Source organism: Bactrocera dorsalis, chromosome 4, assembly GCF_023373825.1.
Source record: "Bactrocera dorsalis isolate Fly_Bdor chromosome 4, ASM2337382v1, whole genome shotgun sequence".
Classification (NCBI taxonomy): domain Eukaryota; kingdom Metazoa; phylum Arthropoda; class Insecta; order Diptera; family Tephritidae; genus Bactrocera; species Bactrocera dorsalis.
The window spans coordinates 68,879,536-68,902,067 of NC_064306.1; the positions used below are offsets into that span (position 1 = coordinate 68,879,536).

At 39.8% G+C, this 22,532-nt stretch overlaps 4 protein-coding genes across 4 annotated transcripts in view; 2 read left to right on the plus strand and 2 right to left on the minus strand.

The window, feature by feature from the left end:
* Nucleotides 1-2,463: 2,463 nt before the first annotated feature.
* On the minus strand, nt 2,464-4,457 carry LOC105224960 (uncharacterized). Its single transcript, XM_029549668.2, has 4 exons — nt 4,109-4,457; nt 3,691-4,037; nt 3,343-3,595; nt 2,464-2,964 (listed from the first exon to the last, which is right to left on the minus strand). Exons 1-4 carry the CDS (start codon nt 4,109-4,111, stop codon nt 2,692-2,694), a joined length of 876 nt encoding a protein of 291 aa, XP_029405528.2. The 5' UTR covers nt 4,112-4,457; the 3' UTR covers nt 2,464-2,691.
* Nucleotides 4,458-7,968: 3,511 nt separating this feature from the next.
* LOC105224903 (paired box protein Pax-3) lies at nt 7,969-15,222 on the plus strand. Its single transcript, XM_049455408.1, has 3 exons — nt 7,969-8,681; nt 11,890-12,167; nt 12,228-15,222. The coding sequence occupies exons 1-3, from the start codon at nt 8,641-8,643 to the stop codon at nt 13,172-13,174; spliced, it is 1,266 nt and encodes a 421-aa protein (XP_049311365.1). The 5' UTR covers nt 7,969-8,640; the 3' UTR covers nt 13,175-15,222.
* A 1,450-nt stretch (nt 15,223-16,672) lies between these two features.
* LOC115066057 (uncharacterized) lies at nt 16,673-19,254 on the plus strand. Its single transcript, XM_029549669.2, has 4 exons — nt 16,673-18,346; nt 18,420-18,745; nt 18,816-18,936; nt 19,017-19,254. The coding sequence occupies exons 1-4, from the start codon at nt 18,092-18,094 to the stop codon at nt 19,215-19,217; spliced, it is 903 nt and encodes a 300-aa protein (XP_029405529.2). The 5' UTR covers nt 16,673-18,091; the 3' UTR covers nt 19,218-19,254.
* A 125-nt stretch (nt 19,255-19,379) lies between these two features.
* The window catches only part of LOC105224902 (mucin-17), a 57,604-nt gene continuing 54,451 nt past the window's right edge, over nt 19,380-22,532 (minus strand). The window contains exons 3-10 of the mRNA XM_049455406.1: nt 22,351-22,471; nt 21,961-22,286; nt 21,741-21,891; nt 21,249-21,667; nt 20,861-21,023; nt 20,438-20,787; nt 20,057-20,322; nt 19,380-19,993 (exon numbers count right to left, since the gene is read on the minus strand). Of these exons, the coding sequence (XP_049311363.1) occupies nt 19,840-19,993; nt 20,057-20,322; nt 20,438-20,787; nt 20,861-21,023; nt 21,249-21,667; nt 21,741-21,891; nt 21,961-22,286; nt 22,351-22,471 (1,950 nt within the window). The 3' untranslated portion in view covers nt 19,380-19,839. The remainder of the gene's footprint in view (nt 19,994-20,056; nt 20,323-20,437; nt 20,788-20,860; nt 21,024-21,248; nt 21,668-21,740; nt 21,892-21,960; nt 22,287-22,350; nt 22,472-22,532) is intronic.

Consider the following 22,532-nt stretch of genomic DNA (forward strand, 5'->3'; position numbering starts at 1 on the left):
AACACTGCGAAAAGGCCTTATATTAATAATTATAAAACCAACAGTGACTTCCAATAGACGTCTATCACTCATCAGGCGCATAAATTTCCCCCACCTACTCAAGTTGACGATTTGATAGCAAGCTTTGAGCACAGCACCCGTCGGTGGGTACTTAAGGTCTGTAGAAAATATCGTGACATTTCGCTCTATTCGAAAGCAACTCTCTGTAAAAGTCAATATCACTGTTACAGCAGCTTATTGCGCAACTTTCTTTTTCATCAACTGCCAGCGCTGCCATTTTTTCATCTATATTTTCATCCAATTCACAATTCATCACATTTTCGCCAGCTTCCTTCTGGTGCTCAGCACCGTCGACCTCCAGCGCACTCTCATCCATCGTAACTTCACTATCCTCCGAGTCTACTGCCACCGCAATATTCGCATTGAACGGACATGTTTCGTTGGTGCAAGGTTCATCGATATTTTCCTGGTCAAACACTTCTTCCAAACAAGCATACTCATCAAAATCTTCTGGCTTATCGTAAAGTGTCATTTGCCTGCCAATAATCTGCAAATACTCGATGTCTGGGAAAAATGGTAGCACGCGTCGAATATCTTTGACTTTGGCGGCAATATTTTCCTGTACTGCTCTCGAGGTTACCCAACCGGATCGGCGCACACAGCAATTCTCACCGATTAGTTCGCATTTTACACCCGCTGGCAGACCAGAAACTTCAAAATATCTCTGCTTAGCAGGTTGTGTAGAAATCAGTTCCATTGTAGAACATCCATCTGGAGAATACTCCGTGAAGGCAGCCTTCTTTTGATGAACTCGCGGGTTTATACTCTCCGCATGCGCCAATAGTCGCTGCGTCATCGATTTGTCGCGTCCATCAACAGTGACGCTGCGATTGAAGAGCAGCTCGCAGTATGCTTTGCCGGTACGTTGCACGAGTCGATCGGCTATGTTGTTGCGCAATTGCAATTCGCGTTGCCATGTCTGCAGGCGACGATCACTGCCGGCTGCCAAATTTTCATCAAAACAGCACAGGCAATCAATACTGTCTCCCCCGGCGGCCAATGTGACACATCGTGGTCGCTTGTGTCGACAACTTCTGGTCCTTTTCGGTTTATTCAGCACTTTTCTAAGAAAGGCGAGGTTTGACGGTATTTCTCCGCAACGACAACATGGTTGTAGTTCACTGCATCTAGAACAGGGTCCACCATTCATTGTGCGAAATTTCTCTTGTTCACTTTTAATTTACATTGGCGTTTTTGGTGGAGTTTTAGTTTGAGTCAACGGAAATTTTGTAGCAAAATTAGAAAAAAAATAAATTAATTTTTTTTATCTGACATTACTGGGAATTGACTTTGTTTTAGTAAAAGTTAGTTGAAGAAGTCACAATAGACTTCTTCAATGTATTGCTGGATGGAAAAAATAATGCGAGCTGCAGAGCTAAATATAGAAGGTACAATCTTCTAAAAGAATGTACAGCTCCTGGCCTACGCCAGGTCTCAACAACTGCACAATTATTTCCAGACTGGAGCATATGGAATTGGTTGTGAACGAGAACCAGACGAAATAAAATTTGGATGATGGAATCATATGTGGAAGTTCACGGAAGTGAGGAAAGCTCTCTAAACGCCATTCCCATACATATGGCTCAAGCAGCTCACGACTTTTAGTCTTAGACCAAATATCCTCTGGGTAGCCAAAGGACATCCGTTTGAAGGCGAACCATCCCTCCCCAAGGTTGTGTGCTGGATTTGGGACCCACCACATTAAAAACGCCTTCAATGAAAAAGAAACAACAGCCTCGGATGAGATACCTCCTTTTTGATGACGACCATGGCCAACGCATTATGAATTACGATTTAATGTTCGGTAACTTAATTGGGAAGGTGCAGCTTCCCAGCTGGTTGATGTTCTCGTAAACAAGGACAGAGACGAGTAGTTCCTTGTGACATTTATTACAGTGGCCATACGATGGACCGCAAATTCGGTGTAGGATTCGTGGAGTGTGAGAGACTCCGTCGGCATTTACCTTGGTGGATGGATCAAAGCGAAGTTCTTCAACATCTCGCTGATTTGCGTCCAAGCCCCGACGGAAGAGAAGGACGATGTGACCGAAGATGTTTTCTATGAGCGCACCTATGAGAGCTGCCTCCGCCACGATTTCAAAATCGTGCTTGGCGACTTTAACGTCAGGGTGGGCACAGAAGGTATCTTTGGTACAACGGTGGATAAATTCAGCGTGAATACGAAGATCTTGGCAAGCTGGCCGATAGCCAAAAGATGTGGCGACCAACAGAAGGTTTCAACACACATACATGACAGTTCAGTGAAGACCTAGGTGCATCTTCAGATAGTCACTCTACCACACTACCCTAGATAGTTTGTAATTGGACTCTCACATGTCTACTTTCAAATACAAAATTGACTTTTTTCCATTTTTCTCCGTTTTTTAAGAAAAGTTCGTGATGTAAAATTTGTTTGTGTTTATTAACACATTTGCATTTTCAATTTTGATTACATATGTATTGTATTTATCACATTATTTAACGTCAAAACCATGTTTGGTGTAAATATATATTACCCCAAATATTATATAATTAAATCAATATGTTAAAATGTAAACGATCAGTTCAATACCATAGATAAATAGTATAATCTTTCCACACAAGAAATATCTTCAATCTCGAATAACGGCATCAGTACGAACAAAAACAACCAGCCGCCACAGTGACGGTCTTGAATTTCCACTCTTGTCGCAATTCATCAGGTAACCAAGCCAACGCCGGATCGTTTTGTGTCGGTTCCAATAAGGAACGTGGTGTGAGTACTTTGACTTTGTACTCCAGTGGTTTGCAGTAGGAACCGCGCCAACACTTCTGCGGATATTGGTTAGGTGCTTGGCTGTTTTGACAAACTGCGTTCATGAGATAACGTGGATAGTGCTGTTGACCCAAGTCCAAGAGATCGATCTGAAAAAGATTGTAGCAGTAATGAATCTAGGTTGAGTGGTTACGTAAACAAACTTGTTTTTCAAATGGTACTGCCAGTTCAGTAAGTAAAGATAAAGTCAATCAAGGAGGCTAATCGTTATAGCTTATAGGAAAATATTAAAAAAAAATCTCTCTGAACTCGTTTAACCCAGATTCGATTCGAATGGATGAAATATAACAAGTTAAGGTAAAATATTATATAAGATAGTCTTGACGGACGTAGTATAATTTCCTTTCTAATATTGTAATAAACTGGCCTATACCATTCATTTTAAATTTCTCTAGTTCGAAAGCCCAAAAAGTTCCCCTTTTGACATTCTACATATCTTTACAACGAACTTCTGACATCAACCTTACCTTAACTTTACAATCACAGCCAATTACCGGAGCAGTGCCGGCCCTTTTAGCGTCTATTTTGCTCGTGTCAATCAGCAAATCTTGATAAAAGTCTGCAAAGTGAGAAACAGGCAAAGCGCGAGGAAACTTGTTACCAGTTAAAGAGGACTTGTCCTTGCTAAGCGTACGCTCATTGCTCTGACCATCAGGCGGTGTCTGCAACTGGTTTTGGCCGAAGATTTCGATTGGTAAATCGTCTTTGGGTGGCTCGGATCTAAAAAGTAACAAACAACGTTCTCAAGTGAGAAACCATCTGGGTTTTCCTGCTTAAAAGATACAGCTTCACTTTTAAATATTTTCTTTTTGTACCTCTTGCATTCGAACCCTTTGCTCGGCTGCAAATCGAAATCTACATTATCTTTTGATTTCGTCCAACCTTCAAAGGAGCTCAAGCATCCATAAGCTGCGTAAAGATGTTGCAACAGATCTTTTCTACCAACTTCACCGCGTCTCTGTACACCTTTAGCGCTATCATTGTCGCGTAACTCCGAAAATATTGCATCCTCAACCGGGTTCTGAAACTCATCGATTGAGGTCTTTGGTATCGCGGGCGTTACTTCGGACCCAATGAAGTCGAGAACGGGTTTGAATAGAAAATTATCCAAACGATGGCCAACAATATTACCAAGACACAACGATAACAATAATAACGCGATCTGGTAAATGTGTAAAGAAATTTAATTATTACGCTTGGCACCGTTTTGACTTGTCGCAAAGAAGAACTAACCATTTTTGGAAGAAATCTTGTTTTTAAGCACTTATTTGTTAACCAATTTAGAAACTGTGAGCATCAAGCTCCGCGCAGGTCATGATGTACACCACACGACTGGAACGAAAGGATAACTGTGACTGCGCGATGTTGAGAGAGCGCTTTTATTGGCGAGATTCGTTGGGTCGTAGACAATGGCGCAGGTGTCAAAAGTCGTCAAACGGTCAGCTTTTGTTTTCACTTCAACACAATTCATGTGCATCAGATTACCGACGTACTGGACACAGCGCGGTTGCTATAGCCTTCAGCGTTTCTTGTGTTGACTTCGGTCACATCATCCATTCAGAAAACTGACCAACCCCTTACGCACGCACGTGGCTATGGAGAAGGGGTATCAAAGTTTTCCTATTGGAAACATGTGTGTGTGTATGTATTGTCTTATTGACACACATTTATTCATACTAACCTGAGCAGTGTTCATATTCTTATCGGCCTTTTCAGGCAAGGAAACAAAAAAAGTCCGAGTGGTCATATCTGAGCTGTAGAGCGGCTGCGGAATTTCGGAATGCCGGCCTTGATTAGGTACTTGTAGCTGTTCACAAGAAAGGCGCTGTGATCCGGAGCGTTGTCGTGGTGCAACTTCCAATCGGCTGCGATGTCTTGTCGGACCGGATTGACCCCTCATTTAAGTCTATTGAGGACTGAACCACAGATTTTGATAAATTTAACTTTTGGGCAATTAAACGAATACTTAGTCGACGGTTTGAGTTCAAAACTTTGCGCACACGAGTCACATTGTCGGTGTTTGTCGAAGTCGCAGGTCTCCCAGCACGGTCTTCATCAGCGACCTCTTCCCGGCCCTCCAAAAAGAAGAAAATCAGTCCTATTACTTTCCGGACGAACCCTGTATCTCATTTTAGCAGATCTCTCTGCAGTTTGTGCTGGGATTAAGTACATACTACGAGTATATACTTAAAAGTACTTTTTTCTGGCTTTCTTTTTAATGATTTCATTCACTTATTAAAGTAACGTACATAAATATATATGAATTTCTTTGTGGAGTACATGTTTACCGTTGTCTAAGACAATATCATAGCAAATCTATTGTTTCCAATTTAGCACCGCATCCCTCTCATATACATACATCGAATATATTTTTAGTATTATATTTGTGTATATGTTTGTTTATGCGTGAAATCTTCCATTGGCAACATCTTAAGCATTGAAGTTGCTAACCAAAGAGTAAAAAGAATTATAGTATTGTGGTAAAATTGAAGTAATGAATTTTGGTTCAGCGTCTTAATACTGTCACTGTGTGTACTTTAAGGCAGACAGTTACGGTCTCAAAATTCGAACACTTTTCATTTTTTTGGGTGAGGAACAAACCTTCCAAGACTCTCCCACGGAACCACCTGATTGAGTATTACTTCGTGGGGGCGATAAAACATTTAAGTCTCCTCTATGGCATGGACTGATGGACGACCAAACTGCTCTATTTGTCTCAGTTTTGTCATGATTGAGGCTGCCGCTTCATTGGCAGCTTTGGAGTTCTCAGTGGACGCCAAATTTTCCATTATATCTAAAAATTGAGGGCAATAAAAGTATACATACTCAGAGACTCTGGTGTCGGACCATTCGGACTAATGTCGTGATGGAATCTGTAGAGGTAGCTGCTAAAGTACCCATATCCACTTATTACTTGGCTTAGATGTGATTCTTTGCCTGGGGTATGCTTTAATGCCTAGCGTCTAGATCCATATTGAAGCAGCAAATAATACAATCGATCTCATTACCTTTGCGAGTAAAACTCGCCGGCTGGAACACATGCAGCCTTATTTGCCATCATTCTTGATAAGACGTTTATGATTTTATTCGATTTAGCTGCCAAGCATTGAAATCGTCACGAAAGGCATTCTCCGGAATAGCCTTGGGAGCCGAGCCGACGGTCTGAGTTCAAAACTTTGCGCACACGAGTTACATTGTCGATGTTTGTCAGGTATCCCAGCACGGTCTTCATCAGCGACCTGGCCTTCCAAAAGGGCTTGATAACACCGAAACACACCACTTCTTGCTAAAGCAACATCTGGGTAAGCCTGCTTAATCATATCAAACGTCTCTGTCGCAAATTTAGCGAGTTTCACAGAGATTTTAATCGCGTACCTCTGCTTTAACGAACGCTGCTTTTTCGGCTTGCACCACTCACAGAAACACGTCGCTAGAAAATGTTTGTCCTGACTCTCCAGGTGCTCGGAGACAACTGACCAGCCACTTGTTCGTTAGCTAGGAGTGCCTTCCACCGAATCCAGTCGGTGATTCTCAAGCATTATAATATTGACTTCCACATATTTTGTTCCGCAACATAACTCATAGTAAAAAGAAGTAATAGAAGAGATACGATATTTTGAGCTTCAACATAGTTTGCCACATAACAACCGCGCCGTTAGTGCTGCTTTCTCCACGTTGGACGTAGAAGCAAAAGAAACGGGTATGGTAGTGAACAAGGGCAATACGAAATATCTCCCGTCATTAAATAAACAGTCGTCGCATTCGCTACTTGGCTCTCACGCCACTGCTGATAGTCATAATTTCGAAGGCGTAGATAATTTCGTCAGCAGCATCAGCCTCGAAATCGAACGCAGAATCACTCTTGCCAACAGCTGCTACTTCGAATTGAGTAGACGATTGAGAAGTAAAGTCTTCTCGCGCCGAACAAAGATCAAATTTTACATATCATTACCGTCCTGCTATATGGTACAGAGGCATGTACGATGACAACATCTGATGAGTCGGCATTACGAGTTTTTCAGAGAAAGGTTCTGCGGAAGATTTATGGTCCCTTACGCATTGGAATGATGAGCTGTATGAAGATACTTACATACGACGACATGAACATAGCGAATTAAGACCATAGCTACACCATGTCTTCCGAATGGACGAAAGCACTCCAGTTCTGAGAGTATTCAACGCAGTACCCACCGGGAGAAGCAGAGGAACACATGACATCCACTCCGTTGGAAAGACCAAGTGGAGAATTGCCTGACTAGACGTGGTATCTGCAATTGGCGTCAAACTGTTAAAAGGAAGAACGACTGCGCGTTGTTGTAAATTCGGCTATGTGTTGTCCACGTCAATAAAGAAGAAGAAAAAGAGAAATCCTTACCAAAATAAAAAAAGTCAAGTAATAAAGACTAAAGTAAGGAGGGTTGACTATGAATTCAACATTAATTTCCTTTTTTTAGACCTAAAACGAATGAAGAGGTAATTGCTAAGACTGAAACCTATTTGGAAGCTAAATATCATAAAAATCATACTACAACAATGGTATCGACAGGTCGTTGTAGTAGGCGTCTCGCCTTCGATGACATGTCCTTTGGAATAAAAATCGAAAATTTGAAAAGAAAGTGTATTTTTCCTTTAAAGCGATATTAACTTCTGAGTATGTTTGTTAGTTATGAGTTTAATATGTATCATTGTTATAAAAATACTGTATGCTTTCTCATTATGAGCCTATGAGATCATAAGCCATCAAACACGCACACAAGGTTTTAAAAATATACATATATTTCTCCGGCTCGAATTACCAGTAGCTAACCAAAATCCATCAAAAATATAAAATCTCCCTCTAACTACTCCCCGATTTTACATTTTTTACACACGTGACATACGTCATTTAATATATGGGTATATGTGTATGTAAATAGCTTAGAAAGTAAAGAGGATAATAATAATAATAACAACAACAATAGCACCTTACTATCGTAAACAAAAATAAGCAACGATAATAAAGATATTTTGTAGAAAGTGCAAAGGGGAATCTCACAATAATCACCGAATACTAGAAATGAATAATACGTTACAACAACAACACAGCAGTGTTAAAAACAAAATAACAATATAAATAGTAAAGCTGAAATGCTAAAAATGCTGAAACAAAAAGACCATTCAAAATAAAAGTAGCAGAAATAGAAAAAAAAACAGCGAGCGGAATAGTCGTAGAACATAAATTTCTAGGGCTTCCGCAGCGAACTTCTAAAGTTCAGAACATGCCAACACAATCCCCTAATTTAGTCTAGTTGGTGACATCGTCGGTGGGACATACAGCAGACTAAAATCGTAAAATCGTACAAAACATGCCAGCATAACGGTTTGCATGGGCATATCTCATTGTGTGTGTGTTGTTGCAAAATATTTCATTTAAATGCATTTTTGTTAAGAAAAAGTTATGGAACTATATGGTATTTCGGGTTTTTAATTCGCTATAATTTATATTTTTAAGAAATCGTTATGTGAAAATGTTGCGTAAAATTCAAAAAATCATGCAGATATATTCACATAAATGCACCACTACATATATATTTATGTAAGGAGAAGTGAATTTTAAATACACATTTAATTATGTAGATCGAAAATATATATGCTATAACTAGAAAATATGAAAAAATGTGAACGTGCAGGAGCCTGTATCTTAAGGTTTCCTTATAAAAGTGGTTAGACAATAGTGAATATGAAACACAGCTCGTCAAGACACCAATAAATCGTTAAATTCTCTTATGGAGAAAAGCACAATGAAGCGAAAACAGAGGCGATACAGGTATGTAAGAGAAAGAAAAAATGCAAAAACAATAACAACGTACTGAGCTAACGACACAATTTTGCGCACTGCCATTAGCGGAGTGAGATGAATAAGTAGGCATTTTATTTTCCCTTTTTTTCTAATATAACGGTTCCGACGATTCAAGAAAAACTGAAGAAGTTTTCTTTTACAATGAATATTCAACACAACTAAACCGCATTAGAACCTGTAATAAGTCAAATTTCACAGAGAATTATTCAGATCCTTAGAAGTAGGGTCGTTGTTCTCATGTCTAAGTTCTGTCCTGAATATTTAAGATGCAACGGTGTTACAATCTAGAATGAATGCCGTAGTATCTCATCTTGGATTTTTTTAAATTCATTTATTTTTTATTTTTACCTTTACCTTTGAGATTGATAGTTGGCAGATTTTTTGTCTTTATGAAAGTTATGCTTAAGCTGTATAGGTCGAATACTCAATGAGTTTATGGATTTATTAAAATCGCTTGGATTGAACAATATATATCGGTTAGAAATAACGTCTGAAATAAAATAAAGAAGATAAACTTTTTCAAACTGCAACCGTCGTCAATCTCTGAGAAAAGTTCGTCAGTCTGAAGCTTGTATTGGTGAAATAATTTAAACTGTTCATTGACCACATTGGCATAGAAACCTTGGAATATTCTTTATTGCAATTTTCGATGTTGTTTCCTTTTCATTGGAGGCGTTTTATACGTGACGGGTTCCAAACTCTGCGCACAACCGTGGGGAGAGATGGTTCGCCGCTTACTTTAGCTTGACTTCATACGGAAGCTCTTCGGCTATCCAGAGAATACTTGATCTAAAACTGGAAGTCGTGAGCTGCTTGAGCTATATGTAAAAGAATCGTGTCTGGCCACTCCCAAGTGAATGGCGCTCAGAGAACTTTCCTCAAGTGCGTGAACTTCTACACATGACTTCATCCTCCCAATTTGCAATTTTTGATGCCCATTAAGCAACGATAATCATACGCCGTAATCGTGGATGAGATTTACATATTTTCGCTACGCCATCATTGATTGCATATGAGAACAAAACTTTCACTCGACATTGACTTTTGTGGTCTTCAAGATACAGACCATTTATGGAGTGTATGAAAAATAAGCGTTCTTTAAGTTCATATTTTTGCCTTGAACCTTAAAAATAGTGCTTTCTAATTCTTGGAAATTCTTCTTCTTCTTCTTTATTGGCGCATGGCTTACTCTTTCATAGCCGATTTTAGAACAGCGTGCTAGTCGTTCTTCCTCTTCGCTGTTTGGCGCCAATCGGTGATTCCAAGCGAAGCCAGGTGCGTCTCCACCTGGTCTTTCCAACGGAGAGAGGTCTTCCCCTTCCTCTGCTTCCTAAGGCGTGTTTTCGTCCATTCGGGCGACATGACCTAACCAGCGTAGACGCTGTCTCCCAATTCCCTGTCAATGTCGTCATATATCTCATATTACTCATCGTTCAATCATTTTCGATATTCATCATGGCCAGTGCGCAAAGGACCATAAATCTTCCACAGAATCTTTCTCTTAAAAACTCGTGACGTCGACTCATCAGATTTTGTCATCGTCCATGCCTCTGCCCTATATAACAGGACGGGTTTGGGTTTTCTTTGTCGAGAGAGGATTTTACTTCTCATTTGCTTACTCAGTCCAAAGTAGCATCTGTTGGCAAGAGTTATTCTGTGTTGGATTTCGAGGCTGACATTGTTGTTGCTGTTATTACTGGTTCCAAGATAGACGAAATTATCTACAATTTCAAAGCTATGACTGTCAACAGTGACGTGGGAGCCAAGTCGCAAGTGCGATGACAGTTTATTTGATGACAGGAGATATTTCGTCTTGTCTGAAACCTCGTTTAGTATCGAAAAGCTCATAGAAGTTCTTCCCGATCCTGGCCAAGCTTTTGGTATTGTTCAACGTCAGTTTACACAACCGTATTAGTTTTACGGCGATACCAAATTCAGACATCTGGATTTGTTTAAACAAATATTTCAATGATTGATCGAAATTCGTCGGATATACTGACATATTTGGTACTTTTTGCCTGCCCCATTCAATATGTAATGCCTAATGGGAATGGGAATTTTTGACAGACATTGCAGTTTTTTAATAAATCCAAAATAGGACAACAAATTCTAAAAATTAAGTTTATTTCTTGCTTTTATTTGTTTCTCGGTTTCGGAGACTGACTTCATACAGAACACTCCTTCTAAAAATATAGTAACTTCAATATAGCATCAAATACAGACGAAGGGGTCTTAGTTTTCACGCTCTTATCTACCCAGGCAATTTGTTAAACATACTTGACTTTTAATGTAGCAAACCAGGTTCCTGTATACCACTGATCGGAAGTCGTAGAACACACTATCTGCACTATTATTTATTCAGGAGCTATTTTTTTTTTTTTTTGTATTCAAATCGGAGTTTGAATATATTGACATATGTTGTAGAATTAACTTTATAAATTATTTTCTGTCAAAATAACTAAATAAATTCATATGTACATATGTATAAAAAGTTGTAGAAATAAAAACAAATCCCTAGAATCGATATTGCAAAGAACTAGCTACACATACATATATACTTATATAGAAATATAACGGTTACATCATGTCTAAGGGATTTCGCGCTGACGATAGTGATGAATTGTTACATATTTTCTCTACTTTCCTCCACACAAAACGAAAACATGCCAAAAGTAAAAATCTTAGTTGGTAGATATGGTCATAAGAGAAGAGCGTGGAAAGCGTTCAGGTTTCGTACATATTTTCACATGTTTCACAATTCCTCTTTGCCAGTGATTACCAATCGAGGATTAGAGGAAAATATTGGTGGTGAGAAGAAATGACAAAAGTAGACAAGCCAAAGCAAAAGCTAAAAGAAACGTATGAGGAAAATAAAAATTTCAAAAAATAAATTCCAACTGACCGACTGACTAAGTATTATGGCGAAGCACAACAAGTACATTGAACCAACTGACAGTAATATAACACGACGGAATCGACAAGTACATAGACGGGAACAACAACCAATGACCAAACTATAGGGGGCTCTGCTCCGGTGGGTAGGGAATTTTGTGTAATTTGCGTGCTTATGTTGAACACGCCACTGTAGGCAACACAAAAAGCAAAAAACATAGTGTGGACTCTCACTTGTCATTTTTCGCCGCCTTTTTCATGTGTTCTTACCTTTTTATTGCAGAACCACATTCAACTCATTGCAGCTGCTGGAGCTAGAGCGCGCCTTCCAGCGTACCCACTACCCGGACGTCTTCTTTCGCGAGGAGCTGGCGGTGCGCATCGATCTTACCGAGGCGCGTGTACAAGTTTGGTTTCAGAATAGGCGCGCCAAGTGGCGCAAGCAAGAGAAAGTTGGTAACGATGCGCCGGGTGGCAATCTGCCAGACACCGAAGATGGTCTCGGTGCGCAGACCACGTATGCGGATGAAAACGCCATCGCACAGCTGGACAACTCCTTAGGTGAGGTCTTCTGCAAACCACAATATATAGATTTGCAGCTACATTTCTTTGCCCCTACAGGCACCACCTTACTACCAGACACACCGCCCCAGTCCGCAAATTCGTTGGACAATGAGCCGAAGGCACCGTTCGGCGCCGGCTGTTTATCCCCATCTCGTATGTCACCAAATATATTTCTCAATCTCAATATCGATCAACTGGAACGTGGCGGCGGCGTCTCCATGGAGTGGTCAACTTATCCGCCCACGAGTACAATGTCCAGCATGTCGCATACGCTGACGCAATCGAACACGCCAACTCCCTTAATTATTACAAACAACAATAACAATAACAGCAATATGGTGGATCCGCAAAGCAGCCATCTCAATCACAATACCAGCCTGAGTAATCATGTGAGCTTGTTAAGCGGTGGTCTTAACACCTCTCTAGATCTGGATGCAACAACAAATTCGACTTATGACGAAATGAAATTTCTCAACGTCGATCAATTTACAATTGATAATTTCAAGGCCGAATGCATTCTGAATTTGGATCAGGCGCTGACAATGGATGATAAGCCGTCACTGGATCATCTGGGGCACGGTTTGTCATTTGAAACCGGTCCGGCGATGGATGGCTGTGGTGTGGTCGTGCATCCACCGCTGGAACAAATGCACCACCAGCAACTTCAGCAACATCAACAGCAACAAAACGATGATCAAATGCAACTGTTGCATCATCAGCAACAACAACACGATGCTCTACATCACAATCAGCTGCACCAAATGCAACACCAACATCATCATCATCATCTACAACACTCAAGTCTCTCACATCTTATGCACAGCTCCAGTCAACTGCATAGCTCCCAGCATCCGAGCGCGTTGAGCTTAGATTTGCCCTCGTTTAGCTTATGCGGCGAAGACGATCAAACCAAATCGCCTCCTTCTTTGTTGTCGCTAGACAAGCCACTATCGCTGAACATCAGTGTGGACGGTATTGGCGATCTGGTGGACGATAAGTTTTAAAATACGAGGGAATGTGCTCAGATTGGAGTAAAGTCAAAAATTTTATCGAGGCTATCCGTGGAAAATCTTTGATTCGTAGTAGCATGAAATTCATCAAATCTTCAATATGGTTAAGGTTTTTTTGGAAATATTCGGTTCGCGATAAAATTTCGAAAACTAAATGCTTTAATGAAGCTTTGTCTAAAGTTGGCAGCCTCTCAGCTCTATTTGAAAGATACACAGGAAACTCTCAAATACCGTCTACATAGTGATGCTATCTTTCATCCATTAATAGCATATTGTTTACAAGCAATATCTATTACGATATATTAGGTCTAAACAATAAACACTCTCTTCAGCTGCCACCTAAAAACTTCAAAAATGCTTTCCTTTTACTTGTATATTCACACAAACCCAAATACCATAATGAGTGCCGACTAGTTCTGTTCTATTCAACTTACTAATCGAGCATCCAAAATACTGTCCAATCAACATATAACGGGGTTTTCAATAAGGCGCTACAAAGGCTTTTTTAGATAAAAGAAAATCGGTTTTGATCAGACGCTGAACCCAATTTCGTGGACCATTTCGTACGATAACACGTCCAACAAAATTAGTTTTCAATAAATCGATTGGGACATTCGCTGTGTGGCTTGTGGCGCCGTCTTGTTAGAACCACATATTGTCCTAGTTCACATCAGCCAATTCGGGCCAAAAATATTCGGTTATCATTGAGCGGTAGTGATTCCCATTCACAGTACCGAGCTGGTCTTGATCATAACGGAAGTAATATGGCTCAAATACGCCGACGGCGCCAGAAATAAGCCTCATGATTTTTCGATGAAAATCCGGATCATTTTCAAATTGTTGCTCAGCCCAATTCACAAACATATGACGATTCTGATGGTCAAGCGGCTTCAGTTCTTGCGTCAATTTGATCTTGTAAGGATGTAGGCCAAGATCTTTTCGCAAAATTCGCCACAACGACGTCACAGAGATGCCCAACGCTTGAGAACGACGTGTGAGAGACTGATTTGGGTCTTCCTCAATTGATGCGCTAGCGGCAGCAATATTCTCGACCATAAGATCTTCTTTGTCTCACGGGAACGGGAACGGGAACATTTTGTACTGTACCTGTGGATTCAAATTTTTCCACTAGATGCTCAATTGTTGATCTATCAAGACGATTATAACGACCATAAATTGAACGCAGCGCTCTTAAAGTTGATGCCACTGTCTCCGAATTTCGGTAGTAAATTTAATATTTAATAATTTGGACACATTGATGGATCGTATATCTTTCCATTATGAAATGGCAAACCTTACTGAAGAGAAATATTAAAAGAATGAGAAAAAATATGGCGTCGTTTGTTGTCCTAATCGGTCCCCTTTTGTAGCGTCCCAATGAAAAATGCAAGTGGAGAGCTTACCGATTTTTAATGGCATTTTTTCTCCCCGAAACCTCTTTGAAAAGTATTTTTCATCCTTTACCATTAGATAATCCAAACGAGAGTTAGAGGTCTCGAGTACCATAACTGGACTACTCATCAGTGTCTGCTACTCAAAATGAGGTGCTTGAGGAATTACTCTTTTATAATTCTGCTCTGAGTGAGTTCATTTAAGGTCATAGCTAAAAATAAATTTAACTAATCTCTCATTTCTAGTTATGTAATTTGTATTAGTGTAAGTTATTCTTACTGAATTCAGGGGGTTAACGGTGTTTATGTGAAGTGTAAATATCAATTCCAGATCAAATTGTTGAATGGTTGTATGGAAGTATGAGAGTGTGTTAGTCAAATTCATTGTTAATGCTTTTATAAACGCTTTTATTTTATTTATTTTTTTATAATTTTTTAATTTAACTACTCTTAAGCTAATTAACTTTTAATTACTTTAAACTTAGCAAATAACGTTTTCATAGTCTAAAATCTAAATAAATTGATCTAGTTAAAGAAGCATTGTATTAGAAAAATTAATTAATCATTATAAATATTACTTAAGTAATAATATTTATTAAAAAATATGTTTATGTTAATAAAATGTAGCAAATATTATTAGTATAATAAAATATATGAAAGTGGAGGTAACGATTACACAATTTATTAATAGAAAGGTTAACTATTGTTTTTAAGGAAGCCAAAAATACTTCTGAGCCATATGATCTATGATTTAATACCTCAGAGATGGAGCGTGTTGGATACTTGTATGACGAATTTTAGATAACTGACGATTTTCACAGTTTATTTCTATAACAGGTCAATTGGAACGTCCCCTGTAGATCATAGTAAAACACATTTTTCCCCATTCGCTTTTTAATCTGACATAGTTCCCTTCAAGTGTACTATACTGATTATCGTGACCATCCAACCTTTTGATACCATTTTTGTAGTACAAATTGTATTTTGCTTCAAAATAGCGCTCAGTTTGGGCGATGACCTCTTCATTTGACGAAAATTTCTTCCCAGCGAGCATTCTTTTGGGATCTGAGTACAGGGCCAGATCATGAGAATACGGTGGAAGCGGAAGCAATTCGAACACCAATTCATGGATTTTGCCATCGTTTTCACTGACTTGTGACACGTTGCATTGTCTTTGTTAAACAGATTTTTCTTTTTATTCAAATGCGGCCATTTTTCGGCGATTGTGGCCTTCGAATGGTCCAAAAACGCATATAATAGTCGCTGTTGATGGTACTTCCTTTTTAAGGAAATAAATAAAAATTATTCCATGCGTATTCCAAAATACAGACGTTACCATCGACTATTGGGTTTTCTACGATTTCTGCAAAAGTTAGCTCCCACCGCAAAACGCTTTTTCCGTAGAGGGCCTGTTACCTCGCACAACTTCACTTTACGGTCTTCCATAAATAGTTTATCAACTTTTTCGATGTTTCATTTTGCTGCAACTCCATTCATCCCCCTTAATAAGCAATATTTTATCAACACACGAAACTCCTTTTTATCCTTTTTCATAAAAGCAAAAGTTATTTTACTCAAATAGTTATACATAGGCTGCTATATATGTATATTTCTGGACTAGGCAACACTAAGTGTTGCCAGGTGCAATCTGACATTTCCATTGGAAAGTTTGACATTTTTTAGCATAACATCACTCAGAACGTTTTGTCATTTAATTTTGAATTGTTTTATTTACAGGGAATTAAAAAATTCATCTCGGCCAAAAAATGGAATTAACTCGTGAACATTTTCGTGCGATCATTTTTCACAACTTTCGACGTGGATTATCACGACAAGAGTGCATCGATGAACTAAAATCTTGGTATGGCTATGAAGCACCATCCTATAGCACTGTGAAAAACTGTTACAACGAATTCAATCGTGGCCGACGCTCGCTCAAAGACGAATTCTGTGAAGGTCGTCCAAAAACAGCCGTTGTGCCAGAAAACATCGATGCCATACGTGAACTGATAATGCAGGACCGTCATGAAATATACCTTCAGATAGAGGCATGGCTATGCATTTCTCCCACCAGCATACATTCGATATTGCATGAACACCGTAAAAAAGGTTTATTCTCGTTGGATCCCACACAATTTGACAATCGCTCAAAAAAAGGCTCGTGTGGATTGGTGTACAGAAATGCTGAAAAAATACGTTTATAAGATCGTCACAGGTGACAAATCATGGACCTATGCATATGAGCCCGAAACAAAACAGCAATCGACCGTGTGGGTCTTCCACGACGAGCCAAATCTAACGAAAAAAAAACCATTTTCGTTGATAAATATTCCTATTTTCATTATTAGGCCAGAAATATTTATAGCAGCCCTCGTATTATAGTATGAAATAGTTCACAAACTAATGATCACATTTAAACACGCGCCATTTGAAGGTTAGGGCTATTTAAAAATCATACGGATTTTGCTCTGGTAGCGTCATCTATGTGTCAGGACGAGGACTTTTCAATAGACATGTTATAGACTGGCCATCTCTGGACCAAGGATTGTATTATGTATCGCTATGTACGGTTTTAACAATTCGGTCGGCAGTAGCGTTACTTGATACTTTGGACATTTTCGATCTGAAAACTAACGCTCTTACTTATATTTTTAAAATACATGTATAAATAGGCTATGAATAAAGACAAGGAGAACACTAAACGAACAATTAGCCGCTAAACAATTCTTATCACTAACACACAAAGGCATAGAGGGCAATGAAATAGTGGACGAGATCGCCAAGAACCCATGCATTGTCTATACGACGATCTGAACAGAAGTATGGTCAAAAAAAAAACCGATGCTTGAGCTAGACGGGTGCAAAACTGCAAAATTCATGTGCAAAACGTAAAGACTGTAGGAACGTAATCAGAATACTAATTAGTGGCGGCACACGCCGCAAAATAGGGCTGACAGATCGTGAAGGCTGCAGAAAATGTCTAGTGCAAGGCACCAGGGAAACAATGGAATATCAAAGAATCTGTTAAAATTCGCGTCAAACGCAGGTATCCTAAAGAAAGGAAATCATATTAAACTGTCACTACTGGTTTCTCGACGGTCACATGTAAATTTTCAGTCTCTGTGGTCGCATTTCGCTTGCTGGGTTTGCGCTTATCGATGTTCTTAATATGTGTACGGTATGCCTTAAAAGTACGATTTTGAAATTTGATTTTCAGCATTTTCCGCCCAACTTCCCTTAAAAGAAAAAACTGTGTTTGGCCATTCAATACATACGTGTATAGTATTTGCGGGAAATAATTCGAAGTGAAATTGGTACGTGGCGTATACGTAACATTTTTCAACTGCGATTTGCAAGTGAGCTTTTAAAAGCTCTATTGATTTTCATTTGATCACCCATGAACTCTTAAAATTGGACGTATCACTCAAAGCAAACATTTGATTGGCGTGACCGTTATACGCATATACCCGTATGTATGTATGTACAAGCATACATCTCCTGAACGCAAATTGAAGGCAAAATGCACAGAGTTTTACATTCTTCTGACGAATGCCGCAAAATGCAGTTTGGCCTTAAATATTCGGCGGCGTTCTACGGACTCTTTTTTATCAACGTGTGTTTGCTGAATGCACAGAATTACGATTGTCAAGTTTTACTGCAGGACAAGGATATTACTAATACTGACTGGGCGAGCTTGGAGCCCTGCCTAGGTGTGGCCAACAGTGAGGGCATATCGCTCAATACCAGTGAGAATGTGTGGCGCCTAATAAAAATTGTAAGCACACACAGCCACTTCCATATATATGTATTTTAGCGCAAATAGTTGTATTTCATGATTCTTTCTGAAGGCTTTCGATGGCGTCGAGAATGTACCGGCGGAGGTGTATGGCAAGATACGTTTGGTGCTACCAGCTATCAGCGTAATAGAGCTGTCCAACATCAGCATGACACGTGTGGAGATAGTGGAGGCCTTCGGTGGGGTGCACACATTGAGCAACGACACGAGCAACGGTTTTAACGACGAACAGATGCAGTTGATTGCCAGCAAAGTACGTTACGAGTGGCTGGGCAAGGGACCGGACACATATTCGGAGTATGATTTAATTTCGATGGGCGAAATCGTGTGTCATCTGAATGAAAGCGACATTGAGCGCATGCATGCGGATGCTTTCAAGTAATTTTATGATTTTTTCGGGGTTTTAGAGCTTTATTTGAAGCTTCATGTATGTTTATTTGCTTGTTAGAGCGGCCGCCGAAAGGATTGGTGGCATCGAGTCTTGTCCACAAACACAATTGCAAGCATATGCCAAATTGGCGATGCGAAAGGATGCTTTTGGAGAAGTCAAGAATTGGTCAAAAATTGATGTAAGTATTCATAATTTTTTATTAAAAATAAAATTATTTCTCAACAAAAATTCTAAATATATTTTTATTATATTTTGAAGGTCAGTATAATCGGCAACATTGTTAACGGATTAACACAATCTGAACTAGCTGTTATTGACGAGAATAAACTAAAGCTTAATCATTTCTATGTACAAAAACATAGGAAGAATGGCAAAGGACGAAATGGAAAAGGAATTTCCGCAGCTTCTAACTCTAATCAGACGGGCGTTAATAAATCTAACAGCCGCAAAGCAGAATGAGAAGAAGCAGTAAGTGACAGAAGTTATGACTTTTTTTGGTTAATATTATTTTTAGTATTTCAGTAAAACAAAAAAGCTTTTGGGGATACCGAAATTTTTCGAAGCAATCGCTCTTTGAATCAAAATGGTTTATTTACTTTTTAAACTTATTAAAAAAACAGCTTTACATTTATATTTATGATCTTTATTGTGTCAAAGCTTAATTTGCATAAATTCCAAGTACATACAATGTTAGTAAAAAAATAAAATAAAAAAGTTAAAAAATTACTTCGTATTGATTATTTTGTTTTTGCATGTCAGTAAGTAGTTTTATAAGCGATTAATATATAACAACAACTATTATAGCTAAATTAGATGTATTTGCTTTATACAGAAGCCGGAGTGCAGATAGCCACAAGGTTAATACAAATTTTGGCATCTTTCTTTGTACAAGAATAAATACTAAAGAAAACGTAAATAAAATGGTAAACAGTAACTTTTAATGGAATTTTGTTTTCAATTGTTAGCACGAAATCGAAAAAGTTTGCGTGTAAATCTATGACGCTGCACTATTGAATCTATAAGACTAACTTTAAACTATTTAATCATCACTCCGCTCAAATATTAAAAGACGTCAAATGAGTTAACGCTTCTCGCTGAGAGATGATAGCGGGTTGCTATTTCTCGAGCTTGGACGCTCAATTGTCATCGTCTGCTGTGGCACCTGATTGTCGGGACTAATGCCCAGGCCGGTGTAGATCTCTTTCACAACAAAGAGTATCGTGTCTTCGGATTCCCTGCAATGACAGAAACATGAAAATGTGAAGTGAACTGTTGCTGCGGTAACAGAGGTCGCTTACCAATAGCAGACATGGGCACCCAGTGCAAATATGTATTCGTTGATGAATTCGAGTGGTGCCTCCTGCAGCACATAATCAATGCGCTTGGAGTCATTCAATTTTCCGAGCGGGAAATCAATTTCAACCATTTCGGAATCGGAGTGCGATGTCGAAACAGAATCTGAGCGCGTACGCGACGCATCTGTGTTGCCCTGCGATGCACCAGGTTGATCTTCGGTTGAGTTGGACTTTTTATGTTTCTCTGCGTCTATTTGCATATTCAAAACCTATAGAAATGATTAAACGATTTGGCGTTTGTAAACGTTTCATTATGAATATACTTATAGCGTTGGCCTACTCATTCGTTAAGTGAAAATATTTAACCAAACCCGGTGTACCTACCTTATCCACTTCCTTGGACATGGTCTCTTCCGCCTCACGACTGCTCCGCGCCGAACTGCCGCCCAAGAAGCTAACACTCTCCAGCGTGTTCTTGAATGTATCCAAAAAGCGTTGCTTCAAATCGGCACCGACGCGGGTCATTGTTTCCTTCAACTCCAAGTGCATGCGTTTTCGGCCTTTGTGATGTGGTATCAGCACCGGTCGCACACTGCTCAAGTCTGGATTAACCAGCGCTTCGATGCGATAGGCAACCGGATCGAATGGATGGAATATATTGTAAAAGCCAGAGCAAGTTGGCAAACGAAAGTCTACACCCAATTTGTCAATGCCGCGAATTGTGACGAACATGCCTAACGAAGTAATAGACAAGCAATAAGAAAAAATGAGCTATTAAGACGGCAACTTGTGAAATGCGAAACTTACCGATAGGCGAACCCAGTGCAAAGAATTTCTTCGGTTGAAAGTTAAGCTGTGTATAATGTATAAATGGTTGGCCAGTGCCAGCGGGACCCATTGTATAGCTGGTGACGCTCGCGTCATCGTTGCTAGCATCCATGGGACTGCCACCGAGCTGATCGGGGTTTTCCTGCAAAGAGAAGCATTTGTTTTTACTTTTATGAAGCAAAATCCACGGCTTTAAACAGTTAAAAAATTGTAATTTCGTCAGACAAATATAAAGTCTTTCGCTAGATTTTCAAATCCACGTAACTGGTTTGGTATAGATTTAAATGTCACCAAGGTTTGTCTCCTCGGTTACTTTGCTTTTGCTTTCAGCTAATTTTTACGAGCGCAACGACAAAAAGAAACTTACCATATTCTGCTCTTCACTCTCCTTTGGTGCCTGCTGGTGACACAGCAAATCGAAGAGTATCAACGACCCCAAGCTATGCCCGGCCAGCGATACACCGCCATTGAAATCGGGATGTCGCTCACGATACTTGTTGTAGACTTCATTCATCGATGCCGCCACAGTGTTCATAATCTTCTGACAATACTTCGGACTTGTATAGAAGAGCACATCGAGCAATGTGTTGTTGGTGAAGTTACGTAATTTCGGTATAGACTCCAAGGTAATCGAACGTAGCTTCTCGTCAATGCCCATCTCCTCCGAATGCAAGTGACTGTGCCATGAAATGGGCAACACCTCAACGCGACCAACCAGACCCATCTCTGTTGAATTCTTGTAGTGTGACTGCACCAGCGCCTGGGCGATGTTGCGAAAGTCGTCAACTAAGGAGAAATATTAAGAAAACGCTAAATATTTTCCAGTATACAATGAAAAACGGCGGTTTGTTCCACTCACCAACTTCATCCACGCTGCGCAGCTTCAGATCACATGCATCACCGATGCCGTGCACCATGAGCAGCAAGTGATCAACGCGTTGTGACTCGCCCTGTTCAATACTGAATTCTTCCAGATCACGTTTCACCACACGTGGTCGTGTCGTCGTTTGCTGTTAATATCGAAAACAATATATTATTAAAACTTTGTTCAACGCATCTGCTTCACAAATTTAACTCACTGTAGTGCCACCCCAGGCATCGCTGGATTGCTGCTGCTGGAAGTGTACGATCACTGTGGGTCCGTGGAATGTCACCTGCTCGTTCATAGACAACACGATCTTTTTATGCCACTCGCCGCTCTCTACCGCCTGCTTGTACTCATTTTCAAGCAGATCGGCTATGGACTCCTCATATGGCACCATTTTAGAGTCGGTGCCCTTGTAGAACCATGAGCAGCGTCTGACCTCAATCGGCGTGCTCTCCCAGTAGACAGGTGTTTTGGTGTGTTCACTTATATTGACATCGTAACGTCCACCCTCGACGGCGACAATATTCGGCGCATTGCCTGTGAGAGTAAAAGAGAGAGAGAGTTATTTCTTACTCGATTTGTTGCAGTTGGTTGGACTTACTGCCCATAGTTAATGTAATTTCCAGCAAAGCAGAGTCATAGTGACTAAAGGGTGTCCAGATAAACTTATTATTGCCAGATGGTCGTTTGTAAAACCAATGCTTGACTGCCGGCGAGTAGGGCTAAAAGAAAGAAATATTTATTGCGATTATGAAATGAAACAAGACCCTGTGGTCACACTTA